This window comes from Pectinophora gossypiella, chromosome 1 (genome assembly GCF_024362695.1).
Source record: "Pectinophora gossypiella chromosome 1, ilPecGoss1.1, whole genome shotgun sequence".
NCBI classification, from domain to species: Eukaryota; Metazoa; Arthropoda; class Insecta; order Lepidoptera; family Gelechiidae; genus Pectinophora; species Pectinophora gossypiella.
This window is the reverse complement of record NC_065404.1, coordinates 2,100,687-2,119,292: the sequence shown is the minus strand read 5'-3', so window position 1 is coordinate 2,119,292 and position 18,606 is coordinate 2,100,687. Positions and strand designations below refer to the sequence as shown.

At 37.8% G+C, this 18,606-nt stretch overlaps 1 protein-coding gene across 1 annotated transcript in view; it reads right to left on the bottom strand.

Annotated features, from left to right (window-relative positions):
* LOC126374399 (transcription factor SOX-21-like) overlaps window positions 1-18,606 on the bottom strand; it is a 59,200-nt gene that overhangs the window by 26,427 nt on the left and 14,167 nt on the right. Inside the window, exon 3 of the mRNA XM_050021076.1 lies at window positions 4,121-4,315. Within this exon, the coding sequence (XP_049877033.1) occupies window positions 4,121-4,315 (195 nt within the window). The remainder of the gene's footprint in view (window positions 1-4,120; window positions 4,316-18,606) is intronic.

Genomic DNA, 18,606 nt, shown 5'->3' with positions numbered 1-18,606 from the left:
TGCAATAAAGTGTATTTGTATTGTATTGTAATAAAGCTCTTTTTACATAAGTTTCGCGCCTCTTTACTGCCGGCAACGTTCTCAAATTGGGAACATTCCCCGGAACGCCAGATTACTGCGCGTACTGTGGAACTGCAAGCACGTGGCAGCCCCGCCTTCTTTCAGTATTGCGACTGTTTGTGACCACAGGGAATTTAATCTTTTAAACTAGTATTTTTTTTCTTGGTTGTTGGTAGGGCTGGCAGAAGAGACGAACAGACATTGACCAACTTGGCAATGTCCAAAAGGTTTGGTACTCCAGGTCGCAGACAGCCTAATCGTAGAGAATTAGATAAAATTGCAGTGGCCACCCGTGACCCAATCCGTCGCCCATGGGGTTCATGAGCCACCCTGGATCCGCCCTTGGATTCTAGTCCGGTACAAAATGTAAGACAACAGAGGGGTTAAAAAGGCCACATTGAAGCAATTTATCTAAAAAAGCAATATTGCAATTTGACATTTGCGCATATAAAAGTAAAAAATCGGAATCATTTATTCAACGTAATTATTATCGATAAACTTGTTGAAGGTCAATGTAACATTTTTGAATTTACGTCATTTCGCAAGGTGTTATGGCTGAGGAGAAGAAATGACAAGAAACTGCAACAGCAACACATCTTTTAAAAACCAATGAGGTTATTAACAAGTTATTAATAACTAGAGGAACACATTCATTGCCAGACATTTTTATCATTTAGGTAGTCATTAATCTTAAGTGCGCAATGCAGTCAAATGTCAAATAGCATTATTGCTTTTAGATGAATTGCTTCGAGATACCTCACACTGATGAGTTTTTAATTCTTAGATTTATCCTCATAAAAAACAACTAAAATAAAAAAAAAATAGAAAGAATATCTAAATACTAATACTAATCAAATATAAAAGTATATCTTCCTACTACCAATAAAAATACTTATATCTAACTGTTGTGAATGCATATTACTATTTACATATTAAAAAATAAAGCATAACATACACCGCCGCTCAGTAGTTCCGAATATGAAATCCGTTTGAAAATGGAATACATAGTTTAAACAGTCTTGGCTGTATTTGACAGTTGACAGTTTTTGTCAAGCTCGACAATAGGGGTTAGTTGGGGGTTGGGAGTGCGTCAAGTTTCACCCTCTTTCGCCCTTATCCGAGGTTAGGACATTGACATGCGATTAAAATTATAGAAAGATGTTGTAAAGGGGCAGTGAGATGTTATTGAATTTTCGAAAGGGTTGTTTGATTGTTTGAAGGCTTTTTGTTACGTATTGTGATGTCACACTTCGCGGGTTTCCTTAAGTACATTTTGAATGGAAATTAAAACCTTCTGGCTCTCATTGTTCACAGTTCCATTTCAATTAATTGTTTTAACAATGCAATGCAATGCTGTAATATTTGAAGTATTTTTTTTTACTTTTCAATGTTATATCATTCCATTATGCCACGGTAACAACGAGTTCTACGAAAATTGAGGTTTCATACAAAGAAATACAGTTTTATAAATCTGATTTTGTTATAAAAAGTGCGTTTTCAAAAGTACTCCGCAGTCGAGTTAAACTCGATCTTATTTTTGAAGTCACGACAAAAAATCGTGACAGTGGGCGTACTTTTTGTCGCACGGGGCAACTGACCTATTCCGTGCCTTGTTTAGATTGGTCAAGTCCTCGAGTACTCAACTGGCTTGTTGTTATCAAACTAAAATAAATAGTGCATACGCCTAGAAGAATAAATGGTTAAATTACATTCTTATCCTATTACCAGCATCTAAGGAATTCAAAATGTAGCTAAAGCCTGAATATAATGCCAAGTTATGAAAAAAAAGTACTACTGCCCATTTAAGAAACTTTTAAGTCGATATTTTAAAAAGTATATTATTGTAACTGAATCAATTTTCGTGCTACTGAACTGATTCATAGGCTTCGTAATAATATTGAAGACGATTCGGCCAGTGTACGTAAGGCACTGCACATAAGTAAACATATTATACCTATCTATAAGTGCACACCCACAGTCTGTGTTCGTTCCAAACGGGGCTTTGCAGTTGTGTAATCCCAATATTCTCTGTATAGCGGATCCGATGACATCCATTCAATAGCTTACTCGTTGATAACGTACAGGGTCCATTGTTGCATTCGTATTTTGTATAGGTGCTTATTTTTGTATCTATGCTTTTCCTCTATCAGATTCGACGACAGATATTTTTTGGATAACGGAATTTTGGTAATCGTGATTCGTTTTCATGACTTTATGATATCTTTATTAATGAGTAAGAGTCAGTCCGAGAATAATTTGACAAGTTGCAAAAAAACGTACATAATAGTATTTTTAGACATCGAGCTGGGTATTACACGACTAATAATTGTTTGATGGTGAATAGAATTCTTCATGCTTACCTACTCTACAAAAAAGGTCAGATTTCAAATTCAAATTCAAAAATATCGTTATTCAGTAGGTAACATAGTTACACTTTGAATCGTTTTTTTTACATAATGAACGTCTCATCCGCCTGAAACTGCTGCAGTTTATAACGACCTGTGATGACCTGTGTTCTTCCCTTCTGTGATGTTTTTAATAAATTCGTCGTGTCTTATTAAGTGTCTAATCATTTTACCTCTTCTGTCTCCCCATCTCTGAATATTTGCCTCTTTTGCCTTACTCTTACTAGCACTAAATGCTACACCGACAAGAGCGTGGCTCTTAAATTAATGATGATGATAACAGGATCAGAATGGCATTAATGCGTTTGTTAGATAGATTAAGGTGTAGGTCTATGTCTTTATTAACGGCCTTCGTGGTCCAGTGGTTGAGCGTTCTGCTCACGATCCGGAGGTCCCGGTTTCGAATCCTGGTTGAGACAAATCACTTTGTGACCCCTAGTTTGGTTAGGACATTGCAGGCTGATCACCTGATTGTTGAGAAGTAAGATCCGTGCTTCGGAAAGCACGTTAAGCCGTTGGTTCCGGTTACTACTTGCTGATGTAAGTACGTAGTCGTTACTTGAGTCACGTCAGGGGCCTTTGGCGGCTCAATAATAACCCTGGCACCAGGGTTGATGAGATTGGTCATCCACCTCACAACCAACACGATAGAAGATGTCTTTATTAGAGGTAGATATATTTACTTTATTCTGGCTGAAAACTTTAAGGTTCGCAGATAATTCCTGAACCCAATATGATACGATATGATACCTACTGGTATGACAACGTAACATTGCATTTCTAAATCTGATAGATAGACTTATTTATCATGAAATGCATGCAGGTGATAAAATATATAAACATACGTAGAATTAACATTCACACGTTGAACACATCGCCTGATCGTTAATTATGGTCAATGACAAAATATGTTTCCATTTTCAAAATTGCACTCATAATTGTACCAATGGTACCAAAACATAATTTCAGTAATATAAACATGCAATTTTACAATGTTTAATGACGGCTTTCGTCTGCGCAATAAAAACAAAATGGTGGCCGTTTGTGACACTCGAAAGAGTGATCGTTGAAACCGCGTTGAAGTGGCGTTGTAAAAAATGAAATTGCTGCTATACCATTGTGGTGGTTAGATAACTTTCGTTTCACTCATGAATTGTTATTACTTTTCAGATAATTCCGCAATATCTACCTACGCAGGTAGATAAATAAATATTCACTGATTTTCACGATTAGGGCCCTATCTCAATAGGATACCATGGTTGCGCCATCAGCGGGAATGAAGTATTTATGTTAGGTAAGTTATGTCACTACTCATCATCATCACCAGCCCTTTAACGTCTCCACTGCTGCTGGGGCACGGGCCTTCCCTATGGATGGATAGGGAGATCGGGCCTTAAACCACCACGCGGGCCCAGTGCGGATTTGTGGTTATTAACGTGCCTTCCGAAGCACGGAGGAGCTCGAGATGTTTTTTTTTTGGTCACCGATCCTATGACCGGCTTTTGCGAAAGTTGCTTAACTTCAACAATCGCAGACTGAGCGCGTTTGCCGCTGCGCCGAGCTCTTCAATATGTTACTACTACTTCCTGGTAATAACAGTTACCTAGTGTGTTATTATCCCATCACTTAATTGTACCTAAATGTACAGTACTTACCAGCTCTTAAAGCATCCATGGGCACACTAGGGTAGGGTATGGAGTATGGATACCCCTCCTTTCTGAGGGTCTTCGGTTTTCTCCTTGGTCTGTATTTGTAGTCTGGGTGCTCCTTCATGTGCATGGCACGAAGCCTCTTGGCTTCGTCAATGAACGGCCGCTTCTCGTCTTCCGTGAGCAGTTTCCATTCTGCACCTGATGGGAGAAATTACATATTGTTAGGCATTCTATAGATTTATATATGGTGTGCTGATATATATTCTATCTGCATGCCGTAGTAGGTACTTGTCTTCTTTATTTACATACAATTTATTTGTAATAATGGAAGAGCGGGGCCTCCAAACACAGGCTATGTCGCTTAAATGGAGACCCCAATCCACCAGTAGTTAAGGCTAATCGTAAATGAAAATAAACATTTTTCATTTTTTTTGTCATATATAGCTATAATGTAGCTAGGGCTACCCTATTGTGGTCCCAAAGTTTTTATCCAGCACTGGTAGGTACTAAAAACCCGCAATAGCCCAGTTCGGAGAACCGGCATTCCCGAAAAATGCATTTTCGGAGGTGTGTAACTTAACCTGTATTAGGAAGGTCAGACAGGTTCGGTTGTAAAAACCGGACCTGTCAAATCTTCAAGTTAGGTAAGTGGACTCTGTGAGAAACGGGATAATGCTAGGGAGATGATGATGATGAGCCGAACGCGGGACTTATATCATTGTGTCACGGGTTCGAATCCGTGCTTGTACTCTGAACCACTGAATTCGCCTTTATGAGTTTGAATTCATGTTTGGATAATAGATAATTAATATAACGTGGATTCCAGCATTTGTGCCCGGATAATGGCTATAGGCTTGCTCCCTAATTACATAGGACATATGCGTGGCTGGCGAGGGTTTGGTGTGTAATGTGTGTACTGTACACCTCTGCATAGGCCTTCGTGATGCAATATTATGGAGGTACTCAAATTTTGATCTAAGTTCTTACAGAAAATTGGTTTGTACCGCTTTAAACTATTGTGTTAGGATTAGACGCTCTTTGTGCTGCTGGCTACTAAAGAGCACTTCACGCTTGTATATTGTGTGCAATTGATACCATAATGACTAAAGCTGTGTGGCATTTGATCTCTAGTTTCAATGCCATCTCCTTGACCTCTTTTTCATAAGAAATGAAACTAATGAACTGATAGAAGATAATTAAGCTTAATACAGAATGTCATAAGCCACTATTACATCACAAAAACAGAAAAGTAATTTGCTCTAACCATCCCTCATTGCGGGAACAATGCTATTGAATCGATACAATATAATCGAACCCCCAACGACCTGTCTCCCCGATTCAAGAGACCAACCCTTTGTCCCCCCTTTTATAAAGCCTGTATTGATACCGTGGAGGGGCGGCCATTCAAACTAGACAAGACAATCCCGATTCAGCTGAATATAAAAGCGAAAACAATGTAGCCAGCGCAGAAAGGAACAATCCCGCGACCATTAGCCGTCCTGCTCGGCTCCGCGCTGTTGTACCCAAGAAAGAGAGGGATAGCTACAACAATGGCGGAAAGCGCCGCCTAATGACGAATTTGCGCTTTTCATTCCGCTACACAAGTTTTTCCCGGTTCCTCGTTATTCTGTCAATACTCGGGAGGGTATAGCTATTGTGATTTCGGGATGATAAGGATCTTGTACTTACGGACAATAATAAGTATAAAAGTAGAATGTGGCGACGGTTGACGGTTAGAAAATGAGGTTTCGTTTAATTTCCTCGGATTGACGTTTTTTGTCGAGTGAATTGAAATTTGTGAAAAGCTCTTGACAATGTTTCTTATTTATTCTGATGGTTCTATTTCTTATTCAATTGTCAATGGAGCGTTTCTTCAATGCAGTTTCAGCCTCATTTCTCGACTTGGCTCTCAACAAACGATTCACAGAGTAACACTGTAACTATTAATAGTATTCAATGTCATTTTACAATATTTACATTACAATTACGTTTTGTAGTTGTTCTAAAGACAAAACCTTTCATGTGTTTACAAGTAGCAGGTTGGCTGTCACAGGTGGACTTTGTGTGAGTTTTTGTACAGGAAATATAGAACAGAGTGACAAGTATACTGAGGCATGGTCTTACTTGAAGCGAGGAGCGATAAACTGTTGAGATATTTTTGTTTTTATTAAGAACTCGCACAGTGAAGCGGTTGAAATCGGGTGAATAAACCAGCCATACGTTAGAGTACTATGGACATGATGTATTATATTAGCGATAGGTCATCAGCTGATTTTGATATCTTTGAAAATAAACGGATAAAATTTCTCAACCAATGCGGATTCTGTATGACATAATAAAGAATAATCGTATACGAATGGTAACTCTGCGCCCCGCAACAATAGGATAGTTGCTATCAGTTACTTTTTACAACGTCAAAACACGAAATTACTATGGAATTTGTACGAAAAAGCAACCTGTGACATCATAGAAAAACGTGACATCCAATCCATCCAAAATGAAGTGATCCAACAGAGAACCTAATATCGACCTAATATCGACTGACATCACTATGCTCATAAACGTCACAACTCTAGCTTACGCACCTTGACAGATCTAAATGTTACCGCGCATTTAAGGTGCACTAAGAAAGGAATTCCCGAAATTCCCACGGGAACGGGAATTACTTGGAAAATCCTTCCACGCGGACGAAGTCGCGGGCAAAAGCTAATAAAATCAATAATTTTCCTGAACTAGTCGTTGTTTAGCGCCAGGTATGATTAGACGCGGACTTTTTAATTATGGTTTAGTTTAAGTGTTAATTGTATATAATTTATTTTATTTTGAGTTTTGTTTTTTGTTTTAGTTTCATTTAATTTTTTTTGTTTTTTTTTTTATTATTTTGTTCTGTTTTTTATGGTGTAAATAAAATTACAATATAGCTCTAAAAGTTAGCAAACTGAAGTGGCAGTTGGTTGGCTACACGACGACCGCTGGTGCAAGCGTGTTCTAGAGTGGAGATCTCGTCAACAAGCAGCGTTGGTCAACCTCTGGCAAGATGGCGGAACGACTTGCAGAAGGCGGTTGGAAGCGCCTGGATACGTAAATCTGAAGATAGAACTTTGTGGCGCGCCTTGGAAAAGGCCTATATCCAGCAGTGGACTGCAATGCCTGGTGATGCTGATCTCTCACCGTTTACTCTCTGACATTAGGACTGTACCCGAAGCTACTGCATTTAGCTGTATAACAAGTATCTGCGTCGTCTTGTCCCTCAATATAAAGACGTATTTGTTCAACGTCTGCCTTTTGTTTTACAAGATGTATGCCTCGAATATGCATTGCTCTGAATACGTTGTGTTCTAACTAATTTACACGGGCACAATAATTTGCTTCAGTTTGTTTTTAAACAATGCGTAAAAGTGCAGTGCAGTGTTCCTGCTGGAAGGATTGTCATTTTTTAAATAAACAACATAACATAAACTCACGAGTACATCCGCTAGAGGCATATTCATCGCAAGATGAACTAAGTACACACACCGCACCGATATTTCTATCGCCTTCTACATGACAGCAGTTTGTCGTAAATTTTATTTTTTTCTCATTTCGATTTTGACATTAACCTTTCCATGGTCAGGCAAGAAAAATACTTAAAAAAGATCCATGCTACATTGTGACTCTTTAAGTTTATTGTGATTTAATTACCAGGCATAATCTTGACGCGACACCATCGCTCGCGGAGTGTGATCGAAAACTACTCTAAAAGGCGGGCTAATTTTATAGCCTTCTTCGTTGTGAGGGCAATGACTGACCTCATCAATCCTAGTCAAGTTTTCTTTGAAGGCGTAGCCAAAGCCATCGTTGACGGTACAATGACGATTCGCATAGCTGCTTATAATATCGGGATCTCGTCAAACGTGATCAAATAAGATGCCTTCGGGCGACTAGCCCCAGTTAAACCCCACAAATCGCACATAATAAAGAAAATATTATGAAATACCACTCCGGTTTTAATTAACATTGATTACTTGAATAGAACACGTGTTCGCACTCCAGTGTTGCCACTCTGCAGTAATTATTTCCTACAACTTGCCTCTCTATTACGCGAGAAACAATAGCGATCGCTGGCAACACTGAACAATGATTGCTCGACTTGTAGAAGTGCAGTTAGGTATAAATTGCCGTTATTATACTAACAGTATTCCGTTTTTATTTCTTTGAAAGTATTGATAATTAATAAAGCGAGTTGTTGTTAGTTGATGTGGTTCTTCTTCATATAATGTGGCTATGAAATTAAAAGAAGAAAAGTACAAACAACACATTGTAACGTAAAGTATGTTTGAGTACCAAGTGAACCTTCAAAATTTCAAAATAGCGAGGGTGGGTACTTAGTTCATCATGCGGTGGATGTACCTGCAAAGGTACACCCCAAATAGTCGTGAGTTTATGTACCCAATGTGTATATTTTGTATTTTTGCACTATAATACGTATGACAGTCAACATTAGAAGTGGCTGAACATTTCCTAACTCCTATATCATTAAAGGCAAAACTCATTCAAAGCAAGAAAAGTGTGTTAGGATCGAAGCAAATGGAATTCCATAGTCTCTGTTTACCCGCTGGGATCAGTTTAGTACAATAATAATTAGTGATTATATTGCATTGGTGGACCGGTACGACTCGCCGCTGCTGAACCGCTGGGTGCGATTGCATGCTGTTACATAGCTGCCCGCGGCTTCAGTGACTCGGGTCGACCTCATGTAGCTTATTTTTATGTTGTCGTCTTTCGAATCTGTTACTAATACTAGGTGAAGCTTTCTGTTACTAACAAAATAATATTATGGACTAGTTTCCGAAATTAATATTTTGACATTGATATTGATTTCAATACAGATACAATTTTACAATCGCTTCAATGCGCGGTAAGAATAATATCTGTTAAAGTACGTAAGCTAGTACCTACGTTCATGAGTATAGTGATGCATCAGTCGAAATTAGGCTGATCGATTCTTTTCTGTCTAACAGTATGTATGTTATTCACTCGTAAAGACCAAAACTCCACTAAAAACACTAACAGCGAAAACTAACGTAGTTCCCGACACACTTAAAAAAAATCGCACCACATACGATCAAATCTTTATATAACGTCGGCCATTGTCTCCAACAATCCGACAACAAACAAAAAACAACAGGCACATGTAACACACACGTTAGGCACAATACGTTGTCGCAACAAAGGAGTTTCCTCTCTGCGTTGTATTAAAGCAGGCATTGTAGTCGGAATCGGACGAAAATGGTTCTTCATTACTTTGAAAGCTCGTGTGCCATGCGACAATGGTGAAATGGAGGTAGGAGGGGGTGGGACACAAAGACGCATAGCGAAGAACCCCCACCACCCTTCCGTAAAATTGAATTGAAGAAACGTTATATAGGTCATGATTTTATTAAATGTTAATAAGTTTTTTTCCGGGAAGGATTTTTCGACGTCAGCCATTTTGTTGAGAGAGTAATATAAGTAGTTTAGTTTTAAGTAGTGATTCAAAGGCGTGTATTTACAAATACCTATACGAGGATAGGTAGTTAATATTTTATAGTTATACATATAAAGGAATTATGTGTTTTTAAACTTTACAGTGCAATTTGAGAATATTGTATGTTCGTGTTTTAATATGCATTCAATTAACAGGAGTCTGATTCAATTTTAATAAAAATAAGAGTAGTTTATCATTTGGTACATAAAATACTATTTATTTTATCTTCTCAAACATATGTAACATAAACAACTATATACGTCCCACTGCTGAGCACAGGCTTCCCCTCAAGAGTGAGGGAGTATGGACTTCTAGAGTATACTTCTCCACTTCTTTATAAAAATAAAAAAATAACACAGATTTGCGTCGGAAACATAGCAAACATTTAATTCGTTAGCAGAAAACAAAACACGGGCGAATGACAAAACCCATTTACAACCCGGGATCCGGACAAAAAAATAAACCGAGTTAATAATACTTTACAAAAACCGTCTAGTAATTAAACAACAGCACAAACGGGCCCTTTTCATGACGTACAACAACAACAGAAAGCAACAGAAGGCAAGAGGCGGCTACAATAAGGAAACAAGGAGTATTTTTGTTGCGTGCCCCCGCTAGGGCGCGGGCCTGGGACGCCGCGATAAGCACCCTGCGTTCCACGGGTATATAGGGGTATATACTATGTATTGTGTCAGACTATGTAACTGCACGATACATATCACGGTTATGAGTTTCTAGAGACTCCGTGCATTTGAACGTCGCGTGTATTTCAACTACGTGAGCAGAATGTACGATTTCATTACAATTTTGAATACGAATATAAAGTAATAAAAGTAAGACGCTGATCACGATTTTGTTTTTGAAAGAAAAATAATTTGAAGTGATTCTGTTCGATGAAAACGTTCCTATTGAGATCGTTTTTAACACAGTTTGTTTAAAAAGAGATACAGCAAAAGAAAGCAATGATGAAATATAATCTAAAGACGTCATGTTGATACTGTTATAAAGGACACAAAGCCTTTTTTGCATTGAAAGAGTATTAAAAAAACTATTCAAGTTCAAAGCCACAACGGCAATAATAACTCGAATCAACACGTGAAATACAAAATTGGACGCATCAACAACAAATGACAAAACGCTATTCAGCTATTGATAGTGTATATCAGTTACCTAAATAAAAGATCATTTAAACCGAGACTTGCTCCCGTTCTATCAGAACAGAATAGTTAGTCATTCTATCAAAATTTACCGCGCCATAGTCTATTTTAATAGATTCCTAATACACAATGGCTACTTATTTGTGTCGGTAGTATACATCGTTTTCTTTGTCGTGGAAAAAATTCTACTCTTGTCGAACAACAGGGTTCTTTATACGATTTTTCACGGTGTTGCTATTGGGCATGCCTCCATGCTATGTCGGGTTACAGCCAATGGCGTCGGCCATTGTAGCCGTGGTGCTTTAATTACTGCATCTGTTACAAAAAACTGGCGGTTGAAACAAAAAAGTGGTGGTAAAAAAATGAGCAAAAAGTTCATAGTACATTGTGCTGGCTACATAAGGTGGAGCGAGGAAAATCGTAGTAAATTGGTGTTGGATGGCGAACAACATATGTTCCATTATGTAATAGAAAGGCAATTTTAGTTGGTTAGCGGTCGCGGTAGCGGCGTGGATAATTCCGTAAATGATTAATGAATAATGACTTTGTAAAATCAAAGGGAAATTTTGTGGGAAACTAAAACTGCTGGTAGCAGTATCGAATTGGGGTATATACCGATCATGACATAATCAAAAGCGTATGTTTCATTTAATTTCATTTTCTTCTATAAACACCTTACCAGTTGGAGTGAGTTTAAATCATATTATAGTGCAGGGTATATGACACCACTGTAGCCAATATTAATGAAGTATTTGCCTTATTACTATTACAGAAGTAAATACGACTAGTATCCTAATTTGTTGTTTCTAAAGGTATATCAATCATCTCAATCCAAGGGCCAATCCTTTTATTGTATTGACTGATAAATACAGTCAACTTAGCGATCACTCCTAAAACTAATGAAAGCCAAACAAGATGAAAGAACACATAATAACGGGTTCTTAGGAATATGAGCCTCTCGATATTTCGACACTGTTGTAAGTGCCATGATCACGGGATGATGAAAACAATGTATAAGATGAAAGAACTTCAAAGAATGGCAATCACAGAGTACGAAACAGACACTATAGAGTTGGAAACTCGAACAATAATTGTGAGAAGCCCAGTAGGAGGAAGGGTTAACCTAAAACTGATTGTCGGCAAGCTATTACAGGAGCAGGCTGGGGTTTAATTAATATTAACCGGGCGAGCTACGCCCCTCGCAGTTGGCGGCTCACAATTTAGGGAAGGTGCACCAGACAGTGATGAAAACAAACAACTGACACACGAGCTTTTGGAATAGTCAGCGTTTGGTTGAACGTAAATGGAAGAGTTGGTAAAGGAAGACTTAAAAAAATAAAAAATAAGAAGTGTTTATTTCTTGTTTTCAAGACTTGGATAAACATACCGTAGTCGAATTGAGAAGAACATAAGGAAACGCCAAGTCAAGAGTACTTTAAATCATGCAGCTTGTATGAAGATGATGAGATTAATGAAGATTGTGGCGTAAGTTACGAGACGCTAAATCTTGGTTAATCTTTACGACATGACACATATCATAAAGATCAGAGACCTTTGGCGGTTCAATAGTGACCCTGACATCAGGGCTGAATCCACAGAAGATCTCTACGACCAATGAGATTGACGAAAGTAACACATAATACATCAATGTCTACAATAGTCTTAAAATTGCAGGTATGATGAGAAGTTTGCCTACATTCAAATGTATTTTTTAATTAATTCGAAAAAGGAACATATCTAAATATTTGGTTCGCAGAAATATCAATTTGAAGACAATCTTAGCTATCGAACAATTTTGCTTTGTAATTTACCCAACAGTATACCACAACCAATCGACTGGTAAAAACTTACGCCTACATTGTGCGCATACCTTTGTTGTGCGCATCGACATTTGTCGCGCTGGATTTCGATTGATTTCGTAAACAAAGCCGTGCACGTTTTATGCCGTTTATTAGTGTTCAGACAAAAGCTCGTGAATCGATGATGTTGTGCATTGACGAGCTGTACGGTGTAATATAAGAGCATTATGGAGTATCAGGTTACTTAGAGTATTATATTCTAATGTCAGTCTGAATTCGACTTTATCAGTTTGAATTATTGTTTGGATCATATCACGTGGTTTTCCTACTACATGACACTTAAACCTAGCTGGTAAGGTGTGGGTGTATATGTGTATATATTATATACTTCTACTTTTTCCTTCGGGTATACAGGCGTGTTGCTAAGTTGTGTTTATGTCAGTCAGAAAATTGATTGTTCTAATTATAAAATGGTCTTTGAGCAGTTTGTTGAGCTTCAACACCAAACCTACACCTTGCTCGACTTTACGAAGCCATAGATATCTACTTCTATAACTGTGACAGAGTCCTTAGGGTTGATAAGTTATACAACTAAATAAACAAATGTCTTAAAGTAAACAGTTTCTGATTCGCAGTCAATAATAAATTAACTATTATTTGTAACTTTTCAAACGAAATATGTATTTTGGTAGCTCTAACAAAATATGTATTATTTTGAATCCACAATGATTACGAAAAACCCTGTAAGACAACTCTGTGTAGAGATTTAAGTACAGTACAGAAGGCTTATATATACGTACGAATGTTTATATACTTAACCCGGTCAAGGAACTCAGCCGTATAATAATGACTTCCACGAGCCTCCATACAGTACAATGCTCCCCCTACATCCCTTAAACAAATTCCGTCCAAAGCTATTCAGTATCTAAAAGACACAGTATGAATAATACATGCACAGTGCTTGCAAAGGACAAAGGCAGCACTTTTACGTAAGCGAACCTTTGTGCCTGCTCGCTATTCGCAAAAAGAAACTAACATGACGAGACGCGTTTTCCATTTAGCCATCAAGGGTGGTGACAGTGCATCCATATAGGATATAATGTTAGTCGCGACTGTAGGTTCATGGTGTTTTTCTTTTGAGTTAGGTTAGGCTAGATTTTGGTTAACCATTTTTTCTATTCCCGGTGCAGGATTTATGTAATCGGCACGAATAGGAATGCATTCATTACAGGTTGACAAGTAAGTTGCTCATTAGTAATTACTAAGTAAAGAAGCAAAATATATCAACAACAAACCTTCAATATTTGTTTCCAAATGTGTACGTAATAATAATTGCTAAATCCTCTATCAAAAACAACTGAGTACAATGTGTTTACGATGAAACACAAGTACGTACCATAAAAAATGTTGAGCTCCCAATTCAATTTGACCATGAGAGTTAAGTACAGGTAAGGGAGGTAGGTATCTTCCAAACACAGCATACAACGCTGTCCCCAAGCGGACAAAAAGGGAAGAAAAATTGAGAATAGCGTTTCCTCCCGCCGTCACCGCCAGAATGGCCGCTGCTGCCATTTTTGTTTTTCCATCTCATTCGTGTCTACCACGTTCTAAAAAATTTTAAGGGGTCTCAAATATTTTTGTTCAAGACATTGCAATTTATGGACAAAATTGCATTTTGCGTTCATGGTTTCTTCAACTTTATGAAAATGAACATTCGTGTAATTAAAAAAAATACCGACTTCAAAATCTAACTAATCTTCTATCCTATAGTGTGGGCTAAAAGGTACATTACCAGCCTCCTGGTGTCAGGGTTATAATTAAACCGCCAAAGACCCCTAACATGATTCATGTAACGACTACGTACTTACGTTAGTAAATAGTAACCGGGACCAACGGCTTAACGTGCCTTCCGAAGTGACAAGTGGCTGATCAGTCATCCGAACCGAGACCTCCGGATCGTGAGCCCAAAGCTCAACCACTGGACCACGGAGGCCGTTATCTGCCTCATAAAAATAAGGAGTAATATTTTGTTGAATGCAATGTCAGAATCAGTTTCTCGTTTTGTGCCAGTTAGCCTATGTATTTTATGATTACTCACAAGCTTACCAGCTAAATAAATAGTAATAATATACTACAGTCTTCAATTTCAGTCTTAATATCTTCAATATGAACAACTATTTGTATTGACTTGTAACTTTAAACCATGTAAATTAAACATAAGCTGAAAACATATCAGGATTCTTCCGAATCGTACGCGCGGTAAAAATTTTCATTTGTGTATACCTAGATTTGTTATTACTTATTACTATTACAGAACAGATCGGGGGGCAAGCTGCTAAAAATGTATAGGATTGACATAAGTGACATGTTAATCTCATATCTTTTAATCACTGTCACTGTCGATTGTCATAATTGTTTGCATCTTGGCTAAGGTCGACTTGATTTGTTTATTTTTAAAAATTCGGCCCGTAGTGTGAAATACCACACTAGGTGACATCCGTATCTTTCTAAAAGCCAACCTTCATTTCCATTTTATGATAGATTCTAATTCCAAACTTGTACGAAAGCGATTCTATTTGGACTTGTATTAGAATTTTAGTTCTTTTAAAATAACATAGATGGCGCTAGTTGTAAATTATAACTCACTATCGATGTTTTACCGCGAATAATACAAGTAGTTTTAAGTGAAAATAAATTCAGTATTCTATCTACCCAACTATTACTTGGTTTGGAGTTTTATTATTAGAACCTGATCTCGTAATTAGTTTTTTTGTGAAGACGGAGCCTGAACATGGTCCTTCGGAGCTGGATTGAGAGCCCTATGGATAAGTGCAGTGTTTCCTAAGGACGCCGACGTGGTAACGGATTGTTGTCGATGGTGTCTGCTCCCTTGTATGGGGGACGGAGGAGTGGATGGATAGTATACCACCCCGTACCTACATCATGGATAAATTTTGAAGATATAAAGTGAGGACTACCACGACACAATTAGTTCCCGTGTAGAAAGAAACCGAGAGCGGAGTTGGAGTTGGCAGTGCTACACTACAAGGAGTTACATACTCAAGCTGTGTGGTAATAGAAGCGGTTTTCATACGAGACGTCCAATTGAAACAAAATTGCAGTGAAGTATTCAGTGAGTGAGGTGATAGAATCGTGAGTACTCTTTTTTATTAAGATATTGCGTGTGTGGAGTTTTAAAGAACGGAAGCTATTTTGAACTTTATTTATTTGAGAACTTTAACTTTGAGTAAATTCGTAGTTTAGGACTTAGAATAATTTGAAATACACTTCTCATCAAAAAAATCGAAACACTTCCGTTTTCATTGTTTCTGTCCGAATTTAACACAAAAAAGAATTCATACGATGAAAAAAAATACATAAATGTATAGCTGGCAGTTTGGCCATTACAGTAATAAGCGAAAATTCTAAATTCAAAATTAGAATTTCATTTGTTTATCTTATAAACGAAATGAATCACTGTTTTGAGACAAATGTGTGTTTAGGGTTGGAGTACATTTAGCGTTTAAAAACTAAAAATTGGCGCCTATCCTTAAACTTTTTGTTTTTTATTTCAATACTGTGACTTTGGGACGTCCGAAAAAAGGTTTTTTTTCTAAAACGTATGGATACTTCGCCCACAGAAGCCGCCCAAGTTGTGGCATTGCTGGATTCTGGCCTTAGTCAGCGTGTTGTGGCTGCAAGACTGCATCTAAGCCTGTCATCTGTTCATAGAGTCTATAAACGTTATCGGGAGACTGGTTTGTTCACGCGCCGTTCAGGATCTGGCAGGAATCGGGTCACTTCTGAGCGAGATGATCGATTTATTGTAACAACTTCTTTAAGAAATCGACGCCTTAACGCTTTTCAACTGCAGCAGCGGCTTCGTGTTGTATGAAGGGTGGCTGTAAGTGACTCTACAATTAGAAGAAGGTTGAAGGATCGTGGACTGGTACCGCATAAGCCAGCAAATGGGCCGAAATTAACTGCAGACCATCGAAGAGCGCGCCTTAACTTTGCACGTGAGCACCTAAATTGGTCATACCTACAGTGGAGCAAAGTTCTCTTTTCTGATGAGTGTAAAATTATGCTGTATGGTAACGACGGAAGGAACAAGGTCTACAGAAGAGACGGAGAACGCTATGCACAATGCTGCATTGAAGAAAAGGTCAGCTATGGTGGCGGTTCGTGGACGGTTTGGGGAGGAATCAGCGCCGACGGTAAGACAGAGCTTGCTTTCGTGTCTGGGCCACGTCTGCCTGCACTAAACTGTCATCGGTACGTCGAAGAGTGTTTCGAGCCTCATGTGATGCCCTATGCACATTTTATTGGCAACGGCTTCATATTCATGCACGACAATGCTAGGGCTCACACCGCGGGCGTCGTACGAGATTATCTTAACGAAGTCGATATCTCTATTATGGAATGGCCAGCAAGAAGCCCGGACATGAATCCCATTGAACATCTGTGGGATGAATTAAAGAGACAAATTCGAGCAAGAGATCCTGCCCCAGAAACACTTAGCCAGCTGCAAGATGCAATCCAAGAGGAATGGGACAATATACCACAGCATGTGATCGTGACTCTCATCCGATCGATGAAGAACCGTATGGAAGCAGTAATTAGAGCTCGGGGAGGGAATACACGTTATTAAATAAACGTTTTTTAGCTTTTTTTTTTCATTTACGTGTGTTGTTTTATCCATTTCCTTTATACTCCATACGGAATAAAAATGACTCATTTAACAAAATACGAAACCTATGAAAAATGCATTTAAATTTAGAACATTAACATTAAGATTTGATAAGCTCATATTACTCACTATTAAACGACATTTAACATTTATTCCTAAATGTACACATTTTTCTGATAATCCTGACAAAACGTAAACTTGCAAGGTGTTTCGATTTTTTTGATGAGAAGTGTATTTAGTTGAGACGGGGAACCTATGCCCAAATTTTCCAAATATTGAAAAAGTTCAAACACTTGGAAAATTTTCATAAAAATTGTAAGGATCAATTCTAATTTAGTATTGGATACTAAATAAGATTGTTTAGTGGTCTCATCGGTGATATATTATAATAATATTAAGTTATATATGTCATATATTTTGGTACTTTAAAATATATGTGTAAGAGTTATATTTTAGTCGGCATTTTATTTACGGTTGACTATTGTATTGTTATCTTCCAAAATGAGTCAAGATTTTGATTTTGATGCATCAGTTAGACTTCAAGAAGAAGTCAGAGACATTTTACGCAGAGGAAGAATTAATTTTAAAAAATCTCCAAAAGACAGAATTACTGTTACTTACTGTGAAGCGAGATTAGATGCATTGGAGATTCAATGGTCAACTTTTAATCAAATGCATAGACAAATTGTTGGTGAAACCGACCCGTCAGATTTAGCCGATTCTAAATATGTTAGAGAAGGCATTTATGAAGCCACTGAAGAGTTCTATTTTGATTATAAATGCGAACTCAAGGAAAAGTTATTGTCTATCAAGCCTGTCCAAGGCAGTACCAAAATTACAATTGACAAAGTTGGAGACAGCAAAATTTGCAGTGTAAGGTTACCAAAAATTTCAATACCTACCTTTAATGGTAATTATACTGATTGGCCGAGTTTTCGTGACTTATTTATATCTCTAATACACAAAAATGAAGCTTTGGATGATGTACAAAAACTTCATTACCTCAAGAGTCATTTATCTGGAGAAGCAGACCAACTGTTGCGCTATATTCCTATTACCGATGATAATTATTTAATTTGTTGGGAGAAATTGCAGAGCAGGTATGACAACAAAAAATACCTGTCTGATCAAGTTTTGAATCGTTTAATGGGTTCGAAACCCTTATCAGTTGAATCTGCAAGTGCTATAAAGGGTATTCTGGATACAATGAATGAATGTCTGAGTGCATTAAAAAATTTAGACATTGATATTAGTAGCTGGGATATTATAGTGATTCACATTATAAAACAAAAGCTTGATCCAAATACCCGACGGTTATGGGAGGCTAAAGCTAGTGA